General features: G+C 55.7%; 1 protein-coding gene across 3 annotated transcripts in view; it reads left to right on the top strand.

Annotated features, from left to right (window-relative positions):
* Positions 1 to 1411: 1411 nt before the first annotated feature.
* The window catches only part of LETM1 (leucine zipper and EF-hand containing transmembrane protein 1), a 33328-nt gene continuing 12597 nt past the window's right edge, over positions 1412 to 22142 (top strand). For 2 of the 3 annotated variants that reach the window (XM_067734857.1, XM_067734856.1), the window contains exons 1-6: positions 1477 to 1951; positions 6129 to 6189; positions 11951 to 12362; positions 16134 to 16277; positions 16895 to 17032; positions 17679 to 17882. In XM_067734857.1, the coding sequence (XP_067590958.1) occupies positions 1492 to 1951; positions 6129 to 6189; positions 11951 to 12362; positions 16134 to 16277; positions 16895 to 17032; positions 17679 to 17882 (1419 nt within the window). In that variant the 5' untranslated portion in view covers positions 1477 to 1491. Of the gene's footprint in view, positions 1952 to 6128; positions 6190 to 11950; positions 12363 to 16133; positions 16278 to 16894; positions 17033 to 17678; positions 17883 to 22142 lie in introns of all 3 variants that reach the window. The other variant, XM_067734858.1, reaches the window with a different exon arrangement.

Raw genomic sequence — 22142 nt, 5'->3', positions numbered from 1 at the left:
TCCACCCTGCCCAGGTTGCCCAGAAGCCCCAGACACAGCACCCTCACCGCTCTACGAAGACCCGATTTTTGGTTTCTCCTTCTCACCCCACCTGGCTGGGCAGGGGTGAGTCACCCAAGGGCAGTGAGCAGTGTTGCTATTCAAAGTCCTGCAAACAGACGGACACTCATGCCCATTGGTCGGTCACTGCCTCCTGCTCTGCCCTGTCTCGGGCCAGCTGGAACCCTGAAGCATTATCAGGGACCAGCTTTGATCCTCGGGCCCCCTGTACGGCTTCCCTCTCTGCCCCTCGACAGCTTTGGGACAGAGCCCTCAGGAGCTCAGGGCTAATGTCAGTTACTAGTACTAAGACCAGCATACTCCTACAATTTGGACATTAAAAGTCCCGTCCTGTCCAACCCTGAGCGCCTGTTGGCCCTGGCTCAGGCCTAGCCCAAGGACTGTCCTTCCTTGTGACCCCCCCCTTCCCCTCCCTCTTCCGAGGCTCATAAAGCCAGGTAGGAGCCAGGCTTTATGGTTTGTTGGCAGTGGGGGCGTGGGTTTCAGGCATCTGTGAGCTTAGACTAGCCCTGCATTCTAAGTCTAGAGCGCTCACTGCCCAGGGCCAATACAGGCACTTCATGTCATCTTTAAAAGGCCCTGCACTGACTGGCGCCACCTGAGGCGGGGACTCTAGGCCTATCCCGGTCCAGCACCTGGCAGTTCTGGCTCAGGGAGGTTCAGGAAAACCACCGCAGGCAGGCTACTTCCTCCAGACAGTGAGGGCTTAGAGCTGCGGGAGCCTCCCAGGGAGACTGCCATCCAAGCAGCCCCTGCAGACGGGCGCCTGCTGCGATCAGGAGTTCCACACTCCCGCACCGCACAACACAGATGCGCGCTGCGTGTGCACTGCAGGACCTCGCCAAGCAGTGCCCTGGGATCACATCCGCGAACAAGACAGGCAGAGGGCGAGAGAAGGACTGCAAAACACTTCCAGGAGGAGCAGGGCCTTAGAGCGGCAAAGGCCCTGGGGAAGCAGGGTGGGGAGTCCCGGGGAAGGATTGAGGTGCAGGCCGGTGGGCGTGACCTGCTGGGGAGGCGACTACGGGGCCCCAGGAGCCGCCGAGCCCCACATTCCCCCAGCGTGCTTTCCCTGCATCACCTCATCGACCCTCCACGACCAACTGACCGCCTTTAGGGAAGGGGAAGGTGGGGCCCAAAGATGACGGCTGCCGGGTCCTTCCCGCCCGGGGGCAGACGCTCGAGCGGTGAGCGGCACTGGGGGCGCCGCCCGGAAGCCGGGGCCCTCAGCGTTACTAGCGGCGGCCCGGGGCGGAGGCCGACCGGGGGCTCGGCCAGAGAGGCCCGGCCGCCGACGCCCCTCAGCCCCCGGCGGGGACGGTCCCCAAACGTCCCGGAGGTATCTGCCGCCAGTCGGTGCGGGTCTCCGTCCCCCCGCACGCCAAGCCTTACGCAGCCGCCGCCGCCCGGACGCGGAAGGGCCCAGCACGCATGCGCCGCCGGCTCCCCGAGTCCCTGCAGCCGGCACGCTGGGCCGAGCGTCGAGCCGCGACCCAGAATGCAGCGCGCTGCAGGGGCAGCCGCCCGGGGCACGCCGGGACGGGCAGTCCGCGGCGGCGCGGGCCCGCCCCTCACCTGGCCGGCGCCGGGCGCCTAAGGGTCCAATGGGAGCGGCGGCCAGGCCGCCCCGCCCCGCGCCACCGGACGTCGGCCCCGGGACATGGCCGCCGCCGGTGCCGGGTCCTTGAGCTGAGCGCCCGCCACCTGCAACCAACTACCGTTCTCATTCTTCCGCTGGCGGGCGGAGGCGCCGCGGCCGCCGCGGGGGAGGAGCAGCAGCATCAGAAGGCCGGCGGCCGCCGCGCAGGGCACATGGCGTCCATTTTACTGAGGAGTTGCCGCGGCCGGGGGCCCGCCCGCCTCCCGCCGCCCCGCGCCGCCGCTCCGAGGGGTAAGCGGCCGGCTCTCGGCCGATGACACGGGGCCGGGGCCGGGGCCGTCTTGGGCGGACCGGGGAGGGCCTCCGGGCCGGCCCCCCGCTACCCTCAGGTCCGGGCGACTCCCCGCTGGGTGGATCGCGGCACTCGGACCGAGCCCGGAGCCGGGTCACGCCGCGAGGGGCCTTGCACGGCCTTGCCCGTCCGCCCCGCCCTGGCCGGCCGGTCGCCGGGGGGTGGGGAGCGGCCGGGCCGTGACTTCCCGCGGGGACCGCGTGTGACTCATCCGCGCCGTGACCTTAGTTGCTCTGCCGCCGGCCGCTGCTTCGGGAGCGGGGTTGGGAAAGTTTTGAAGGGAGCGCGCTGACAGCCAGCCCTGGGACGGTGTCGGCGCTCCTCTCGTGGTTAAGCCCCGTGGACCTGGCGCCCACTCGCGAGGACACTCTTGCCCTCGGGCCACGTTCGGGGCTCTAGAGATGGCGGGGGCCACGGCGGGGTCTGGCACACACTGGCGAGCAGGCTCTGCCGGCTTGAAGGGCGGACGTTCCTGGGACCGATACCTTTATGGTGTTACGGGCGTCGTGCAGGGTCCCCAGGCCTTTTCGCATGGCCTCAGGCAGGTCCCGCTGTACCTGGAGCCTCAGTGACCCTAGCTGTGACACGGAGATCACACATAACGCGGGGCTCTTAGGGGCTCGCATGTAGGGTGCCTGCAGTGACCCTCACTCCATGTCTCTTTTTACGTTAACCTTTCTGAGTTTGTGGCTTGTTATTTGTCCTATGAGATTGAAGTTGTCAAATAGAATTATGTGTTTCAAGGTGTTCACAGTTTGTAAAGGCACCCTGGAAAACACGCTTCTTGTCATTTTTTAACAATAATGGTTGATCAGCTGCTTAGACCTTTGGAGCCGGCAGAAGGGCATGCAACAGCAAGCACTCCTTTGTGAACGGTAGTCTGGTTGCCCAGTCCAGCTTTTAGTCCTTCCCTCTGCTGTCAGGGCTCTCTATATCTCTTGCCTCTTAAGTATGGTGATAAAAATACTTTGGGGGCTTCCCTGGTGGCGCAGTGGTTGAGAGTCCGCCTGCCGATGCAGGGGACACGGGTTCGTGCCCTGGTCCGGGAAGATCCCACGTGCCGCTGAGCGGCTGGGCCCGTGAGCCATGGCCGCTGAGCCTGCGCGTCCGGAGCCTGTGCTCCGCAACGGGAGAGGCCACAGCAGTGAGAGGCCCGCGTACCGCAAAAAAAAAAAAAAAAATACTTTGGCCACACACGTTTCTTTTTTTTTTTTGATATATATTTTTTAAAATTTTATTTATTTTTGGCTGCATTGGGTCTTCGTTGCTGCGCGGGCTTTCTCTAGTTGCAGCTAGCGGGGGCTACTCTTCGTTGCTGTGTGCAGGCTTCTCACTACGGTGGCTTCTCTTGTTGCGGAGCGCGGGCTCTAGGTGCATGGGCTTCAGTAGTTGTGGCACGTGGGCTGGTAGTTGTGGCTCGCGGGCTCTAGAGTGCAGGCTCAGTAGTTGTGGCACACGGGCTTAGTTGCTCCGCGGCATGTGGGATCTTCCCGGACCAGGCTCGAACCCGTGTCCTCTGCATTGGCAGGCGGATTCTTAACCATTGGGCCACCAGGGAAGTCCCTCCACACAGGTTTCTGTAGCATGTTTACAGTTTAAAAATCAGCTGAATTTGTTTTGTGGTTGTATCATTCCAGGAACACAGGTGTGTCCCATGGTTAGCACTGTTCTTTATACAGACACTAAGGGGCTGAGTGTTGGTCAGACGACTGATTTTCTGTAGGACCTACAGGGCATCCAGAGCCTGCAAGACCCAGGGCTGGACCGTGGGGAGCCAGTCCTTGAACCCTTGGAAATGAGGCTCCCAGCTGGGTGTGGCAGCCCTTTTCTGGAGAACATTTCCCCCATTATTAACATCTTACATCAATTTGGGTCATTGTCATAATCAGTAAACCAACGTTAATACATTGTTATTAACCGAGGTCCACAGTGTATTCAGATTTCCCTTATTCTGTATACACTTTATTCTGATGTCCTTTTTTTGTCCCAGGACCCCATCCAGGACACCCATTACATTTAGTCACCATTTCTTTTTGGTCTCCTGGCTGTGACAGTTTCTCAGACTCTTTGATAGTTTTGAGGAAGACTGGCCAGATATACTGTAGGATGCCCATCTATTGGGATTTGTCTGATGTTTCTGTCATGGTTAGACTGGGGTTAAGGGTTTTGGGGAGGAAGACTCCAGAGGTGAAGTGTGTCCTTCTCATCACATCTGTCAAGGGTGCCTGCAGGTGTTAAGACCATGGCTGTGCTGACCTCAATCACTGGGCTAAGGTGGTGTCTTCTCCAGAGTTGCTTCCTGCCCTTTGCACACTGTACTCTTTGGGAGGAAGTTGCTATGTGTGGCACGGACTTGGGAGTGGGCTGGGACTTGTAGAGGTGGGCTGACCAGATTTGCCAAGGACTGGGTGTGAGAGCAGGCCATTATTGAATGGCCATTATTGGTCTGGCCATTATTGAAACACGGGAGCACGGGGGAGGAGCAGGCTGGGGGGGCCGGGAGTTCTTGGAGCTGTTGAGTGCGAGGTGCCCATCGGACTTCTGGGTCTCGTGTATCCTCAGGTGTTCAGGTACGGAGTGCCTGGGGAGGATCTGGAGATGGGGCAGGGAGGATCCTCCCTGGAGCAGCTTAGGGAGGAGAACCCAAAGAGCCTGGTGTACTGGAAGCCAGGTTAAGAATGGTGTGGGATAGGAAGAAATAAGTTTGGTCTCTTTTGCCCCATCGTGGGTTCCTGGCAGAGCTCCTAAAACCCTAGGAATTTCTTGAATGATAAGAATATCTTTTGTTATTCATAATGAGTCCCTTTCTCACACCCCAGAGTTTATGCTAATGAGGTACCTGTGATTAGAGGATTGGACCTTCCAGACCCACACCCAAACTCCAGGGAGGGGAGGGGGTCTGGAGATGGAGTTCAGCTACCAGTGGCCAAGGATGTAATCAGTCATGTCTAGGCAGTGAAGATAGGAGCTCTTGAACAGGGAGGCTTGGGGAGCTTTGGGGTTGGTGGCACGTGCCAGTCAGTGGGGACAGAAGCCCCTGTGCTCAAGGACTCTCCCAGACCTTGCACTATATACTTTTCTGTCTGGCGTTTCATCTGTATCCTTTATGATAAACTGCAGTAGTGAATAGAGTACTTCCCTGAGTTCTGTGGGCCATTTTAGCAAATTATCAAAACCGAGAGGGTCATGGATACTCCGAATTTGTAGTTGGCAGGAGTGTGGTTAGCCTGGGGACCCCACTTGCAACTGGTGTTTGAAGTGGCGGGCCGTCTGTGGGCCCAGGACTAACTCTGGGGAGTTAGGGTAGCAGTGAGTTGTAGGAGACCCAGCTGGGGTCAGAGTTCAGGGTGGTTGTCGGGAAAGAGACACAGAAGGGCCTCGGGAGGAGGGGGTGGCACACCCACCACCTTCTGTGCCGGGGCGGGGGGCGGGCAGAGCCTGGAGCCCACCCCCGGGTTTGCTCTCCAGGCCTTCAGAGTGGGAGGGCATGGGAAGGGGCCGGCAGGGCGGCGTGCGGGGGGCAGGCAGGCCAGGGGGCTCTGGGCGCTGCGGCAGCTGGTCTGGTTGCCGCGGGGCCCGTTTCTGAGTTAAGGTCTCGAGGTGGGGGGCTTCTGTTGGGGGAACAAGGAAAGCGGATCCGCCTCAGCTGGAGGAAGGGCTTGAGAACTAGCGTTAGAGAAAGCATCAAAAGCGTGTGAAAATCCTGAAAACGTGCCGCGCACTCCTCAGTACTGTTTATGCAAGAACTGGTTCACTCTTGGCGTCGGTTGTCCTGGCAGTTCTCACGGCCCCCACCGCTCGTGCGGGCAGGGGCGTGTTGGGACATTGGGACGGGGCCCTGCCTTGCTCTGTGTGCTGGGGGTCACGTGCGCCCTGCGTCTGCCCGCCAGAGGCAGCCGGGGCTGGTGGGGGGCGGTCCCAGCTGGGGAGGCCTGAAGGGCCGCCAGGGCCTGGGCCCCAGGGTAGGGTGCCTGCGCCCCGGGACTGCCTCCAAGACACCGCGTTCCAGCTGGGGCAGAGCCTTCGCTCAGCTTCCGGAGACTTAGCCTACAAGAGATGGTGCCAGTGTGAAGCTCCTGGTTTGAGGCTGACTTCTTTTTTCTGGTTTCATCGCAGGTCGTGCGGGGGATCGTGCCTGCCTCAGGTGTGCCAGCACCGCGGGGTTGACGAGCTGCATGTAAGTAGATAAACGTCACCCTCTGCCCGTTTGTAGGTGGGGGCTTGAAAGTGCTCAAGTGACGCGCGACTCTCGGTTTGGGGAGGTGGTAGAGCCTACGTTCCTGCTCTTTGTTCTTTTAAACCTGTATCTTTTCATCTTGAAATACGTAACCACATACATTAGTGAATATTTGGAAAATAAACACTCATAATCCCAGTACCTGTTACAGAAATTATTAGCCTTTTGGTATATTTTATTCTGGTTTTTTTCCTTATGTATCTGTTTTTTGAAACATGCAGTGGTAACCACAGTCTGCGTACAGTATCGAGTCTTTTCCACACTCACACAGCTGCCATTTCCAGTGGCTTTTCGTGTGAACACACAGACAAACCCTCCCTGGCATCGCGCTCGGTCCTTCGGAGATGGCCATGTGGATGGACCGCTGGCCACGGGACCTGCCCTGATGGTCCTGGGGCCATATCTGGAGTGTGGTGGGAGCTCTGTGGCACTGCTGAGAGGCTGGAGGGCTTCCTGGAGGGAGTGGCACCCACACTCCCCTGTCCACTGTCACCCATGGACTTGAGCTTCCCGCAGGGCTGCTGTACTCTCCTCGCCAGTCATCATCCCTGCCCAGCCCCTGAGCTTAGTCTCCTGACGCCCTCACCTGTGTGGTGGGGCACCCAGACCGCTGTCAGCACCGGGTCCATGTCCACCTGCCCCGGGTACCTGGAGTGGAGCTCGTGCCTCTCGACACGCCCGATCCTTCCTCTGTGAGAGTGCTGGGCCCTTACGACCCCTTGTCCGTAGAGCTGTGGGCTCCTCGGGTTTTCTCATTCATTTGAGATCGTTGATGTGTTGCCTCATCTTGGCTATGAAACTTCTGGAGGATGCTCCCTGGGACAGATTTCATTCCCTAAAGCGAACAGTACACAAGCTGTACGTGAAGACTGGATTGCTGTTAAAGCAAAAGCGTATGTAAGCGGATTTCCAGTTTTCTGGCTCTTACACAGTCCTAAAATGAGTAGCCGGGCCCAGCCTTTCCACCCATGAGCAGGTGTCTTCGTGGAGCAGAATGGGCGCGTGGGCAGTGTTTGGCGGGGACACGACAAAGTATTTTCAGAAGCCCCTCCCAGCAGCAGCCTCTGCAGGCCCCCACCTGCTGCCGGAGCGCTCCCAGCCAGCTCTGGGCTTTGATTTTAATTAGGCTCCTCTTCTGATAGTCACCAGACTTTGTCGCCACGAAACCTCTTTTTGTGATGTGGAGGCATTAACGTATGAGTGTAGAACATCTTTACTCTTTCTGGATTTCAGAGTTCTAAGTGAACTCTTTAATCGGCGGCTGGCGTTTCAGGGGCTTGGGGCCCAGTGGGTGGCTGGAAACGGGTGACCGGTGACCTGGGGGTGCGGTCATGGTTGCCGTGAAGGATGTGGTCCCGCAGGGTCAACTGTCAGGGTTTTTCAGGAGAAGCTGGAAGTCTGGGTCTCGGTGTGAAGTCTCTGGTTTTAAAGTACTGAGCGCTGAGGCAGGTTAGTTCTGCTGTGTGGCCTAGCTCTTCAGGTGGTGGGGCGGCGCCACACATGGGTCAGTGACCCCGGCGCTTGCGGGGCTGGCGTGCCTGCCTCTCCTGCAGGGGACAGTCTGCACCTGTCACTTGCTGGGGGCCAGGCCTCCCCTGCCTCCTTTCTCCACAGTCCTTCTAGACCAACTTTTGAATTATTTCCATTCTAGGATGGTCTTTTGGGGATTGTAACTGGAATGTCGTTAAACCCATAACATCACTGGGGAATATTAACTTTTAAAATCACACGTGGTCTTTCTACCTGTAAGTTGTTTTCCCTCTTTCGGAAAAGGGTCTGTCGTGTTCCTTATGCAGGCCACGTGCATGGCCTTTAAGACAGTTCCCAGATGCGCTGTACTTGGTGGGGCTGAGGGGGCTCGCTCTTCATTATCTTTTCTAAGTGATTGTTGGCGGCGTGGAAGTTACTGATTTGGGTACGCTTTCTTGTGCCCGGCCACTTCACACAGCTCTGTTGATTGTTTTAGCTCTAATTGGCTGCCTAGTGCACAGCAGTGATTTTTTGTCTCTTCCTTCCCAGTGCGTTTGCTTCAGTTTTCTTTCATCTCAGTAGCCAGCTCTGTTATCAGAGAGCTGTAGTCATTCACGCATTATCACGACAGCAAAAAATAGAGACTCTAGTGTTTTCTAAGTTCACAGTGTTTAGAAAGTTAAACACTTTGATTAGAAAGTGAAACAGGGAGAACTGTAAGGCTGTCGTCCTGAGCTCACGCACTCCAGGTTAGGAATTATAGACGAGAGTTGAAGTCTTATGTCAGTCTCAGCATCCAGGAATTTTTATTGTTTATTTTGATCGCACGACGTAAGAAATCTTGAGTCACACAGATAAGTGGTTGTAAGTGGTACTCGTTTGTATTAGTTTTTATTAACAGTCATTTTGCAATCTCAGGGGTTTTTTTATATATAAATTTATTTATTTAAGTATTGGCTGCGTTGGGTCTTTGTTGCTGCACTGGGGCTTTCTCTAGTTGCGGCGAGCGGGGGCTACTTTTGCAGTGCACGGGCTTCTCATTGCAGTGGCTTCTCTTGTGGAGCACAGGCTCTAGGCGCGCGGGCTTCAGCAGTTGTGGTGCGCGGGCTTCAGTAGTTGCGGCGCATGGGCTCAGTGGTTGTGGCGCACGGGCTTAGTTGCCCCGCAGCACGTGGGATCCTCCCGGACCAGGGATCGAACCCGTGTCCCCTGCATCAGCAGGCGGACTCTCAACCACTGCGCCACCAGGGCAGCCCTGCAATCTCAGTCTCAATGGAAACAGTCCAGACCCCTGAAGGGTGAGTGGGGGGGTTTCTGATCCAAGATAACATCGTGGACATTGTCTAGCTGCTCTCACCTCCCTTATCATAGAAACAAAGGCAGAGAGGAAGCACCCACAACTCGAATGAGCCGTCAGACCGTGAAACAGCAGGCGGTTCTGAGACCCCCGCAGGCGCCGAACCCCATTCAGTGGGAAAAGCTGAGCTGATGAGCTGCTTCTGTTTTTAAGCCTCCCTTAGCGGGAGCGCGTGTAAGGTTCGTTGCGGACATACTGAGCTGCTGGTGACGGTGCTGCCCTCGCATGGATGTCCTATGGCCCCGAGGGCTCCAGGTCCCAGCTGAGGGGCATGTTGTCCTGCAGGCAGTCGTGGGGTCCCCTCTTGTCTCTGGGCACCTGCACTTCTGGAACACCCTCTGGGTCGCGGTGCCTGTTGCTGCATCCCGCCTTCCCTTTCCTGCCTGCCCTGAGGAGCTGAGGGGCACGTGGAGGGTCGGCGTCCTCCCTGGCCCAGCCTCAGGCTGCTGTCTTGGCATGCTGTCCCCCTGGGAAAGGGACGTTCCCATGTGTTGGCAGTCAGGGGAGCGGGCACTTCCAGGAGGCTGACGCCTGGGCTCTGGTGGGCCAGGGCAGAGCAGGAGCTGCCTGCTCGAAGATGCTGTCTGTCCCAGCTCCCCGAGGAAAGGCAGCAGTGCCCGCGTTAGTTTTGTTATTTTGTGCTTTTGGAATGCAGCTGAATCTTTCTGGCTAGACGGTTAATAGTCTCTCTAACATGCGAGATGACAGCCAGGTTTGGGGGCCCTGATGGCCCTCGCTGGGCGCGCCCCATGTCTCTCTGCTTGGTCTGTTTTCATGGGTCTCTGTCCTTGCCTCTTGGCTGCCCCTCGTGACTGACATCACACCTCGAGGAAGTCACTTGCTTCCTTGGCAACTGGGTTGGAAAACTGGTTAATTAAGCTTGATGAAGACAGGAGGTGTGGGCATGATCATCTCCTGCTTTGAGAGGTGAGACTGAGGCACAGAGAGTAATGGCTGAGCCAGCGGTGCTGCCGTGCCCTGGGCAAGGCTGTTCCCCAGCCTGTAGGACTCAGGACAGGGCGGGCTCGAGGGACCCGCCTTTCCTGGCTTAGGTGTTGACTGCGGGGCCGAGGGGCTCGGGACAGAAGAGAGGCCGGCGGGGGGTGCCATCTGCCAGCTGTCTCCACCTGTACAGGCCAGAGCCAAGGTGGGCCGTCCCTGCTTGTCCTTCAGTGTTCCCCGTGCATAAAAGGAGCAGCTAGGGCTTCCCTGGCGGCGCAGTGGCTGAGAGTCAGCCTGCCGATGCGGGGGATGCGGGTTCGTGCCCTGGTCCGGGAAGATCCCACATGCCGCGGAGCGGCTGGGCCCGTGAGCCATGGCCGCTGAGCCTGCGCGTCCGGAGCCTGTGCTCCGCAACAGGAGAAGCCACAACAGTGAGAGGCCCGCGTACCGCAAAAAAAAAAAAAAAAAAAAAAAAAAGGCAGCTAAACTAGACATGTCCCAGCTTTCTTCCAGCCCTGACTGGTGGCTTCTCAACCGCTTTAACGGGGCTTGCCGTGCCCCAGGCACAGTTCTGGGCACTTCCTGTGTATTAGCCCGCACACATCCACGAGGGGTGCTCTTGAAGCAGAGAGGTTGCTTGTCCAAGGTCACGGAGCCGTCAGTGGTGGAGCTGGAGTTTGACCTGGGATGGTCTGCTCAGAGCTCGGGTCCTCGCTGCTGGCAGCAGGCCAGGTGCACAGGGATGACTGGACAGGTGGGAAGAAGCTGGGGTGTGTCAGTGATAAACAGCCTCTCAAGTGAGTGGGCCTTTGGCCACCCAGTGGTGGATTCGTGCGTGAGCAGGGAGAGGTTTCTGAAGCGACACGTGAGATGAGAAGATTGTGAAACACGGAAGGAGAATTGTGTGGGTAAATTGTTCCAGTGTTGGGATGTAAATGGCCTTCCATCACGTGTTGCCATTGGAAGGGGACCTCTTCGTCATGCCCAGACCTTGGGCTGTGCCAGGTCTAGTGGGCACCGAGAGCTGGGGAGGGCCGGGTCCTGGCTGCAGAAACTCAGGCTGCAGCGAGTGGCCCTCCTCGAGCGGCTGTCCTGCAGGCAGACACCGAGGACACAGCTGCCTGGGGCCCGGCAGAGCAGACTGGCCTTCTCTGGCGGCCGGGGGTCTGGGCAGCCCTGTAGGCCTGCTAGGCTGCCGATGGAGAGGGCTCTGAGGTGCCCACTTCCAGAAGCCCCTGCAGCTTCCCGCTGTGGTGTGGAGGCGGCTCCCCACTGGGCCTCGTGGAGCCCATGGTCCAGTGGGAGGTGGCCCGCGTGTGAGCATTTGAGAGGGGTGGGCATCAGGGTAGCCCCGCAGGTTGGGGGGCCCAAGGAAGCCCAGGGCGGAGCCAGCACCTGTGGGGTGTCCAGGCAGGCATGGCTGCAGAGGCTCTGGGCCTGGGGTCTGCCGCCGCGCGTGGGCAAGGAGGCCAGTGCGGGAGCCGAGTGAGCCGCAGGGGGAGGAGAGGGAGGCCTGGGCTTTGTGTCCTTTTGCCCAGAGGCCTTCGGTCAGCTGATGCACAGATCCGGGTCACCCCGATTGGAACATCCTCCCTGGTTTTCATGACAGACTTGCTCAGGAACCGCAGGTCTTTGTAGAAAGTCACCTGCTGGGGAGAGGGCTGGCCTGGGAGACCCACCCAGAGGTTGGGTCTGTCTTGTCTGGAGGTGAAGCCTTTGCTGGTTGTTTGTGTTTGACCTGCTCCTTTGAGGCTGTGGGGACTGGCTCCCCACAGTGAGTGTATTTCTCTGGCGTCAGGAAGGGGCAGGGAGTCTGTCCTACACGCTGGGACGTTGGGTGTGAGGTTTTGATCCGGCTGTGGTCTGTGCTGCTGCCAGGAGGTCATAGCAAGGCTGGCCCCTCACCACTGGCTTCTTTTTTCCCTCTTCAAGGAAACTTCTTTTTGGCGGCTGCAGTCCCATCCACCCCGTGTACCTTTCCTTGCGAGGCGATCCCCTCGGCTGCTGGACTCTGAGGCCCAAGCACACGTGCGTGGTGGTCGCAGGGCCGAGGCTCCTTCCTGTGCGCTGCTGGCACTCGTCGCCCCCGCTGGGCGATGACTCTGTGGTGGAGAAGTCCCTCCGGTCCCTAAAGGACAAGAGCAAGAAGCTGGAAGAAGGAGGCCCCGTGTACAGCCCCCCCGCAGAGGCGGCCGTGAGAAAGCCCCTGGGGCAGCGGGTCCTGGATGAGCTGAAGCACTACTACCACGGCTTCCGCCTGCTCTGGATCGACACCAAGATCGCCGCGCGCATGCTCTGGCGCATCCTCCACGGCCACAGCCTGACCCGCCGAGAGCGCAGGCAGGTAATGGGCGTGTGCCCCTGCTGGGGTCACCTGTCAGTTGCTTTAAGTGTCTAAAGTCACAGCAAGAGATTGTCCTGCAGTAGCTTTAGTTCTCGCCTGAGTTAGCTGAATGTTTCTTTCAGACGCCTCAGGGTTCCTGATTTTCCGCTGGGGCTGACGCAGCTCTGTAGAGGAGGTGCAGCCATAACCACGTTGGTGGGCTCCCCGGGGCTCTGTTCTCTGCCTGAAGTGTGCTCACGGCTCCTCCTTTGGAGTTTGTGGGGGGGTTTTGTTTGTTTTTTTAATAAACTTATTTATTTATTTTTGGCAGCATTGGGTCTCCGTTGCTGCGAGTGGCTTTCTCTAGTTGCGGCAAGCGGGGGCTACTCTTCGTTGCGGTGTGCGGGCGGGCTTCTCATTGTGGTGGCTTCTCTTGTTGCGGAGCACCGGCTCTAGGCGTGTCGGCTTCAGTAGTTGTGGCTCGCAGGCTCAGTAGTTGTGGCTCACAGACTCTAGAGCGCAGGCTCAGTAGTTGTGGCGCACGGGCTTAGTTGCTCCGCAGCCTGTGGGATCTTCCCAGACCAGGGCTCGAACCCGTGTCCTCTGCATTGGCAGGCGGATTCTTAACCACTGCGCTTCCAGGGAAGTCCTCCTTTGGAGCTTTACTTGCTTGCTTAAGGTGTAGCATGTTGAAGGATTGGCACCCTCACCATATAAGTGATTCTTTTAGAATGATTAAACTGCTAATCCATCCTTTTATGCCAAGTGCATTGTTGAAAGTTACCCCCCAGTTTCTTTGAGTTGTCACAGATGAAGCTGTTGTTTTGTGACTTAGTTTCTGCCTTTGTTAAATTGCTCTCGTCAGATCCTTGATCCTTCATGCTGTCAAACCTTCTGCTCCATTTCAGTCTGGGGCCCCAACCTAGCAGCAGTGAGCACCCTTGACTCCCAGCCCTTGGATCTAACCACCCCCATGAATGGGAACCGGGGCTGTTTGGAAGCATAACTGATCAAGGGCTGGGACAGCAGTGGTACTAGAATAACCTGTGTCAGAAAATAAGAAAAGGCTGGAAAATAAACAACGGGGGCCCTTCTGGGGATGGCCAGTGGGGAATAAGACGGGACTTTTTCCATTTCCCTCAGCAATAGTGTGTGGCTTCATATTTTTTATGGTATTGTGAATGGAATTTTTTCACTGGTGAAATACACAACCTAAAATTTACCCTTTTTAAGCATTCTAAGTATACAGGCTGTGGCATTAAGTACATTCACACTGGGGTAAAGTCGGTACCACCATCTGTCTCCAGAACTCTTCATCTCTTGTCATCTTCCTAAGCTGACACTGCACCTGTTAAATAACAGCTCCCCACCCCTTGGCCCCCAGCCCCCAGCATCCATCATCTACTCTCTGTCTCTCTTAATCTGAACCCTTCAGGGACCTCATAGCAGTGGAATCACACAGGATCTGTCCTTTGTGACTGGCTGGTTTCACTGAGCAGAATGTCCTCAAGGTTCACCTTCGCCATAGCAGGTGTCAGAATTTCCTTCCTGTTTAAGGCTGAATGGTACTCTGTTGTGTGTATGGACCACAGTTCGTTTATCCATCATCCATCCATGGACACTTGGGTTGCTTCCACATTCTGTCTGTTGTAGGTAAATAGAATTTTAAAAATTCCATTTTCCTTTTGTTTATTGCTCGTATATAGAAATACAGTGGATTTTTATATATTGATCTTGTATCTTGCAGACTTACCAAACTCAGTTATTAGTTCTAGTATCTTTTTTGTAAATTCCATCAGACTTTTTATCAGGAACAGATTTTGGATTTTGTCAGATGCTTTTTCTGCATCTACTTTTTTTACTATTTATTTTTAATTTTTTTGAAGTATAGTTGATTTACGATATTGTGTTAGTTTTAAGTGTACAGCAAAGTGATTCAATTATGTATATATTTTTTTCAGATTATTTTTCATGATACAGGTTATTATAAGATATTGAATATAGTTTTCTGTGCTATACAGTACATTCTTGTTGTTTATCTTTTCTGTGTCTATTTAGATGGTCGTATGGTGTTTTCTTTTTCTAGTTTTATTAACTAAATGGTTGATATTGTCAGATTAAATAAAAAAGCAAGACTGAACTCTGTGCACTCTACAAGGAACACATCTAAATGTAAAGGCACAAATAGGTTAAAAGTAAAAGAATGGAGAAAGGTAAGTGGTGCTAACACTAGTCCAGGAAAGCCAACGTTAATATCAGACAGCGTCGACGTTAGAGCAGGATTACCAGGGCAGAAGAGGTCACTCATGGTGACGAGAGGGTCAGGTTGCCAAGAGGACATGATATTCCTAGACATTTATACACTGGTAACAGAAGCTGGACGCTGGCTCTGTGCATGGAAAATTTTCAGGAAAAGCAAAGTTGTAGAAAGAAATCAAATCCCTGTTTGCCTAGACCCCAGAGTGGAAATGGAGGTTAACTGCAGATGGACACAGTGGGACTTTTTGTCACGATGAAAGTGTTCTAAAATTGGGTTTTAGAGATGGTTTCAGTCTATAAATTTACCAAAATTTATTGAATTACATACTTACAATGAGTGAATGTTACGGTACGTAAATTAAACCTCGATAGAACTGCTAAAAATAATTTAATGGAAGAATGTTAAAAAACATAGGCACCAACTTGAAGGGTCATATCTGGGATCATTTGAGCATAAAAATATAGATGATAATGAATTATAAACAAATGAAAAACATGGGAATCCTTGAGTCCATTTTGGTAATAAATAGAAAAATGAAGGTGCAAAGCGAGGTCGATAAATGGGGAGATGGGCTTGAGTTAGGAAATTGCCGTTTTGTGACCATCAGAGTAGAGGCTGGTTTGGGAGGAACCGTGATGAGTGTGTCTAGGGAGAGAGATGGGTGTTTATTTGCGTGCTCTCAGGGCGTTCCCTCACAAGTGGGGAGAACAGCCTGTCCAGGTGATCACAGTGACCGCTGTCGCAGGGTGGGTGGCGCCTGACCCCCGGGGAGGGCAACCATCATGGAAAGTGGTGCCAGCCAGAAACGAGGCCCTTAGTAGAAATGACGTCACTCCTCCAAAGACGGTCTCGTCAGTCACGGTGGAAACACAGCTGGGGATGCGGGGAGTGTAGTCTCGGCTGCCGTGCAGGCAGGCGGTTCCGAGTGGAAGGAGCACGCGTGAGCAGGCACTGGCGCAGGGGCAGGTGAGCTGCTGGAGGCCTGGCAGTGTCCGCTGTTCCCAGGGGTTGTCGGTTATTTCACGTCGCACGTTTCTTTAATGTCTTCAGCAGTGGTTTGTTTGCATCAGTGAGGCACTTGGATTTTTTCCCTGATCATTGCTGTGTTACATAGTCTTAAATCTAACGGATTGTGTCGGGGAACACAAGAGAAGTGCCCCGCCAACACTCGGCCCTCCTTTCCGCAGAGCGCCTGGAGTGTGTGCTGTGGCCGCAGCCTTCCCCGGAGGCCCTCGCTGCTGCCAGCAGTGGCCAGTCCTCCGTCTGTCAGTCTCGTCCAGCTGTCTGCCAGGCCGGTGGGCACCTGGCAGACGCCCTGGGGGGCGGCTCACTGGCAGCATCCAGTGATGGGTGCCTCTCCACGCAGGGAGGTAGCTTCACCCAGCTTTTCTGAAGGCCGTCACCTTGTGGTTTGGCCTCAGGGGGCCTCCGGAGCCCTGTCTGCTCCCTGCGAGGCGCCTGCTGTTGCTCCTGCGGACGACTGTGCAAGAAATGCTCCCCAGTCACCCTCTGGTCCCTCCACCCCTTTCCAGTTCCTCCGGATCTGTGCCGACCTCTTCCGCCTGGTGCCCTTCCTGGTCTTCGTGGTGGTGCCCTTCATGGAGTTCCTGCTTCCTGTTGCCGTAAAGCTCTTCCCCAACATGTTACCGTCCACGTTCGAGACCCAGTCCATCAAGGTGACCGGCCCGTTTTGACCCAGTTTGAAAGCAGTTACAAGGCCGCATTGTTTTATGACTGACATTTCAGATGTTAGATGTTTTTAAATTTTATGTTTTCTTCATAATTCAGTCATGCTGTGCTGTGATTATTTAATAGATGCTGGTTTCAGGTTTGCTTCTCTTTAAAATGGGTCTTAAATTCTAGTTTCTCTATACCAGTGTTCCTTGAGCCACAGGTCGAGACCCATTCGTGGGGGACGAGACGGGTCTAGGGCAGGGTTGGCAGACTTCCAGCCCACGGGCCATTTTGGTCAGTAAGGCCTCTGGGGACATGCCTGCCTGTTGTGTGTGTATTGTCTGTGGCCTCCACGTTTCACACGGCTCAGCCCGCAGGGCCTGAAAGCGTTACATGCCAGCCCTTTATGGAATTCGCCGGCCCTTCTCTGGCGGGGGTGGGGGGAGGGTCACACAGAGCTCGTGGGTGGAGGAAGCGCTGTTCAGGAGGCGTGTGGCGGCGCTGGGTTGGGTGTACATGCACTTCGTGCTGGGGCTCGAAGCAGCTGCCGGACCGGCGCCGTCCAGGAAGCCGTGCGGGGCGGGAACCCAGGAGTGCAGTGCCCTCTCTGACTTCGCAGGAAGAGAGGCTGAAGAAGGAGCTGCGGGTCAAGTTGGAGCTGGCCAAGTTTCTGCAGGACACCATCGAGGAGATGGCCCTGAAGAACAAGGCAGCCAAGGGGGACGCCACCAAAGACTTCGCCATGTTTTTCCAGAAGGTGCTGTGATGCGTCGTCCCTTGAGGCCTTGCCCTGTCGGTCCCCAGTGCTGGTTAGCACCTCTGGGCTGCCCGCCTTATCTGGGGAGCGTGCCTTGTCTCCTTTCTTCCCTCCTTTTCACTGTGCACGATGGGGGCGGGGCTCCTGGAGGTCAAGCCTGCTGCCCCGAGAACGTGAACTTACGTTCACAAGCCCTGGCCTGGGTCTCCGGACTTTGCAGCAGCCCTGGGGGAGGTAGAGTTTAGCAGGAACCTAAGACCCCACAGTTGTGACCAGCAGGGGGCTGGGCTGGGAAGGAGGGGGCAGACTGCCCCATAGCCACGCCCACGGTGCGGGAGCCCAGCCCAGCATGGAGAGGCCCCAGCCTCCTCCCGGCCAGCCGCCTCGGCTCTGCTGGTGTAGCAGACAAGGGCCAGGGACCGGATGCCATCCCCTGCGCGGACGCCTCGCTCGCAGGAGCCCAGCCAGGCAGCGCTCAAGGCTTTGGGTCGCAGGGGCCACTCCCGGTAGGAGATGTGAGCGGAGCCGAGGGAGGGTGTGGGTGGCCCCTTCTGCTTTGTTTCCTGACTTGAGGCGTGTGACCCGAGGCCGTGGGGGTGCGGGGGACACGGCCCACCCGTGGTGACCCTTACCATGGCTCCCGCAGATCCGAGAGACGGGTGAGAGACCCAGCAACGAGGAAATCATGCGGTTTTCCAAACTGTTTGAGGACGAGCTGACCCTGGACAACCTCACGCGCCTACAGCTGGTGGCGCTGTGCAAGCTGCTGGAGCTGCAGTCCATGGGCACCAACAACTTCCTGCGCTTCCAGCTCACTATGAGGCTGCGCTCCATCAAGGCCGACGACAAGGTGAGCACCCACAGCCTGCTCGGGGCTCGTCTGTGTCTCCTGGGGTGAGTGCTGGGATCACACGGTTTCCAGCCGCCGTGACAGCACACCTTCCCGTGGTGGGACGTAGTCGCTGAAAAGGTGGATTTTAAAGGCAGCCTAATGTTTCATTATATGAACGTGTCCTAGTTTATTAACCGTCACTTTAGCTAATCTGCTACCCTAAAGAAGCCTCTAATAAATACCTATTAATGTGAATTATGCCCCAAATCTTTGATAGGTCCTATAAAAATAGTGACCTAGAATGGCGGCTCCTGAGTAAAAAGTGCAGGAGGCCAAAAGCAAGTCCTGGCCCGTGACCAGATTGCTCCGGAGCTGTGCCGCCTGCCTGTCCCCGTGCAGTGTGTGTGTCTCAGGAAGTCACGAAGTGCCCCTCGTTCTCCCTAATGACGCTGCCTGCATTGAAGTCTGTGGCGCCTGGTCTTCTGATAGCTCCACCAGCTTGCCTCGGGGCTGATCTTCCCTCTTGTTACCTACAGGCTTCCTGAATCCTCTCTGCCTTGTGTTTGTTACTGTTTTCATCTGCTCTGACGACCCTCTGTCTTACAGTTGTAGTATTTAGTCCATACTCTTTTCCTGTTTGTCCTGTGTGTTTCATGTTCCACTTTATCTCTTTTCTTGCCTTCTTTTGGATTAACCAAACGTTTACTCTTCCATCCGCTCTCCATTAGCTTGCTCCTTATTTATTGTTTTAGCAGTTTCTCTGGAGTTTACAACGAGCTTCCTCGACACACAGGAGTCTAATGGGACTGCGTGCTTTTCCTGCCACGCGCCAGGTCCCAGCTGCACTCGCCGGCCCCGCCTCTGCGTCGCACGCGCTTTTGCTGCTGAGTTGGTGTGTGCACCACGTATTTACCCTCCTGACCCCCTTCCTTCCTTCCTGCGTTTCCACCCGGACCGTTTCCTCCGCTTGAGGAGTCCCCTCAGTGGCGTTTGTATGGATTTGTCTGTATTAACCTTCCATTCTGCAGGGTATTGCTGGGTGTAGGACTCCAGGCTTGCAGTTCTTTTTTCTACATTTAAAGATGCCACTGAGGGCTTCCCTGGTGGCGCAGTGGTTGAGAGTCCGCCTGCCGATGCAGGGGACGCGGGTTCGTGCCCCGGTCTGGGAGGATCCCACGTGCCGCGGAGCGGCTGGGCCCGTGAGCCATGGCCGCTGAGCCTGCGCGTCCGGAGCCTGTGCTCCGCAGCGGGAGAGGCCACAGCAGTGAGAGGCCCGCGTACCGCAAAAAAAAAAAAAAAAGAAAAAAGATGCCATTGAGTGCATGTCAGCTGGCAGGCCTGTTATCGTTCCTTCGAAGGCGTCCATCTTTCTCCGGCAGCATCCGAGATGTTTGGGTTTTGTTACATCTTGTTTGGATTTTAGCAGCTATACAGTAGCGTCCCTAGGCGTGTCTGTGTCTGTGCTTATCCTATTTCCTGGTTGTGGTGCTTCCATCATTTCATTAAACACCCCCCTACCCCCCCGACATGGGTTATGTTCCCCTTAGACCGCTCACGGTCCCTGCATCACATGTGCTCTTCCTGTATTTTACATCCTTTTGTGCGTGTGGTTTACTTATCCTCTCTTCTTGGTCTGATCACTCTTAAACCCATCCTCCAAGATTTCCGTCTGCAGGTAAAACTGTCTCTCTTGTTCTCCAGAAGCAGATCATCACTGCATTTTGTAAGGATGAAGACAAGTTGTCTCTCTGCTCTGCTGGAGAATTTGCCGTGCGGCTGCCCCTCCTCGGGAGAGGCAGCGTGAAGGCAGGAGGCCTGGGTTGTGTCCTCGCCACTCACTAGCTTTGTGAAATTGAACAAGTCACCTCACCTCAGTGCTTCAGATTCCTATGAGGTGGGGCGGTGGCCAGACCTCTGCTGTTGAGAAGGTGGAGGGGGCATACTTTCCCGTGGACGTTAAATGGTAAAAAACATACATAAGAAGATTCTGAAAAGTGGGGAGAAGCCCCTGGGACCCCAGGAATGACACAGGAGGTCTTTGTGCCTCATAGATCCAGCCATGGGGCTGAAGAAGCCAGAATCGCCATCCTATGGTCAGAGGAAAGGAACGGGGCCACCTAGCAGGACAGAAGACTTCAGAGAGTGATGGCTCTGCTCCAGCCAGACGCCACAGGAAACAGTGTCTCCCCACCCCGACCCTCCCTGGACCCCCCCCCCCAACACACACACAGTGGCGGTGGGGCTGGGACCGCCACCCTCAGGCTGTAGCAGCTGGGATGGTATCGGGGAAGGCCGCGAGGAGCTGGCTCATTCATCCCCGGCCCCCTGCCCCCTGCCCCCTGCCCCCTGTGGTGTCAGTAGAGACCAGCAGGGGGCCTGGCCTCCACCGGCACCCGACAGTCTCAAGGCACTCTCCATACTTCCCTGCTGGAGTGGTGTCAGGAGGGGCCAGTAAGAGGTTCTCCCGCCCCTCCCAGCCAGGGAGGCATGCAGAGCCTAGTGGGGAGGCCAGACTCCACCCACCCCTCCCAGTAGACTCAGAAGTACCTCTCCCCCTGGCCTCAGTGGAGGCCAGATCTCATCCGTTCCAGGATGTAATTTACAATGACTGAGTGATGCCACAGAGAGCTCAGGGCTGTTGGAAGGAAGCTGTGCTCACAGTTCCCCAGAAGAGGGGACCAGGACGTGAGGGGAGGGAGGAGTCGAGACAGCCTTCATCACTGGTCAGCGGGAGTGGTCAGCTGGAGGCGTTTTTCATTGGGCAGGACGTGAAGCAGAGGTCAGAGTTTGTGGTTGGAGGATTTGAAATACGATTGTAGCACGCCCAGGAAAGCCAAGCAGCAGGGGAGACGTAAACAACTTTGTCCGTTGGTTTGGATCAGTAGATGCCAGATTGTCAGTTACCCCACCTGCGAATGCTGCGTAGAGCACCCCCCTGCCAGGCGCTGTCAAGAGGAAGCCAGTTAGGGCCGAAGATGGGAGTGAGCGCCAGGGTCGCCTAGCGCAATACCCAGAGTTATACCCAGAACGTCCAGCTTCAGCTGAAAACCACTCCTCGTGCTGAGAACCAGGAGGACCCCAAAGCGAATGAAAAGAAGACAAGCAGTGGGTGCCAGCGCCGTCCTGACCGTGGGCCACTCCCCAGATTCGGTAAAAGGCATGCATCCACAGATTGAAGACGCTGAGGGAACCTCAGACCGGATAAACACAAAGAAGACCACACAAAGACCCATAGTCAAATGAGCAAACGTGAAGGACAAAGAAGGAAGTTTGAGGGGCTTCCCTGGTGGCCCAGTGGTTAAGAATCTGCCTGCCAGTGCAGGGGACACAGGTTTGGTCCCTGGTCCGGGAGGATCCCACGTGGCGTGGAGCAGCTAAGCCCGTGCACCACGACTGCTGAAGCCCTCGCGCCTCGAGCCCATGTTCCGCAACAAGAGAAGCCACTGCAGTGAGAAGCCCACGCACCGCAACGAAGAGTAGCCCCCACTCACCGCAACTAGAGAAAGCCCACGCGCAGCAACGAAGACCCAATGCAGCCAAAAATAAAAATAAATTTATTTTAAAAAAAAAGAAGAAATAATTTTGAAAGCAATGAGAGAGAATGGCATCTTACCTGCAGGAAAAACAATTCAAATGACAGTGCATTTCTCATCAGAAACCATGGAGGCCAGAAGGAACTGGAAAGTATTTTTCGTGTGCTGAAAAAAAAGAACTCGGTCAATTCAATCCTAGATTCAGCAAAAATAAAAATTAAAGATAAAAACGAGGGAGGAATCAAGACGTTCCCAGGTGAAGGAAAACTACAACAATTTGCCACCAGCAGAGCCTAGAGGAACCTTAGGGCGTCAGGAAGAAAGAACACAAGCACCAGGCTTTGCTTCTGCTCGTGTGTCTTCTAAGTAAAGTGTGATGGTGGAGGCGAAGATGGGGCACTGTGTCAGTAGGTGACATTAGGATGAGCTTGACAAGCGCGGGAGGATAAAGGGGGGAGGCCACCACGTTCCCTCCATGATGAGGTGGGTGCCTCATGTGATACCAGAGCAGCCCCTGAAAATGGACGCAGACATGTGCTCAGAAGCGCAGGAGACAAGTGCAGATGGGATCCACGTGCCCCACGGGAAGACGGGGAAAGGAACCAAACCACCCAGATGTCCTTCACGGGCGAACGGTGAAACCAGGATGTTTGTACCAGGCAGTGTACTCACGAAGGAAAGGAGTGGGTTATTACTACACACACCACGTGGATCCTCAAGGAGTCCCCAGAGGCTGTGCGCTGTG

The sequence above is a fragment of the Pseudorca crassidens genome, chromosome 4 (genome assembly GCF_039906515.1).
Source record: "Pseudorca crassidens isolate mPseCra1 chromosome 4, mPseCra1.hap1, whole genome shotgun sequence".
Classification (NCBI taxonomy): domain Eukaryota; kingdom Metazoa; phylum Chordata; class Mammalia; order Artiodactyla; family Delphinidae; genus Pseudorca; species Pseudorca crassidens.
The sequence above is the reverse complement of the archived record's forward strand: the minus strand, read 5'-3'. Positions and strand labels throughout refer to the sequence as shown.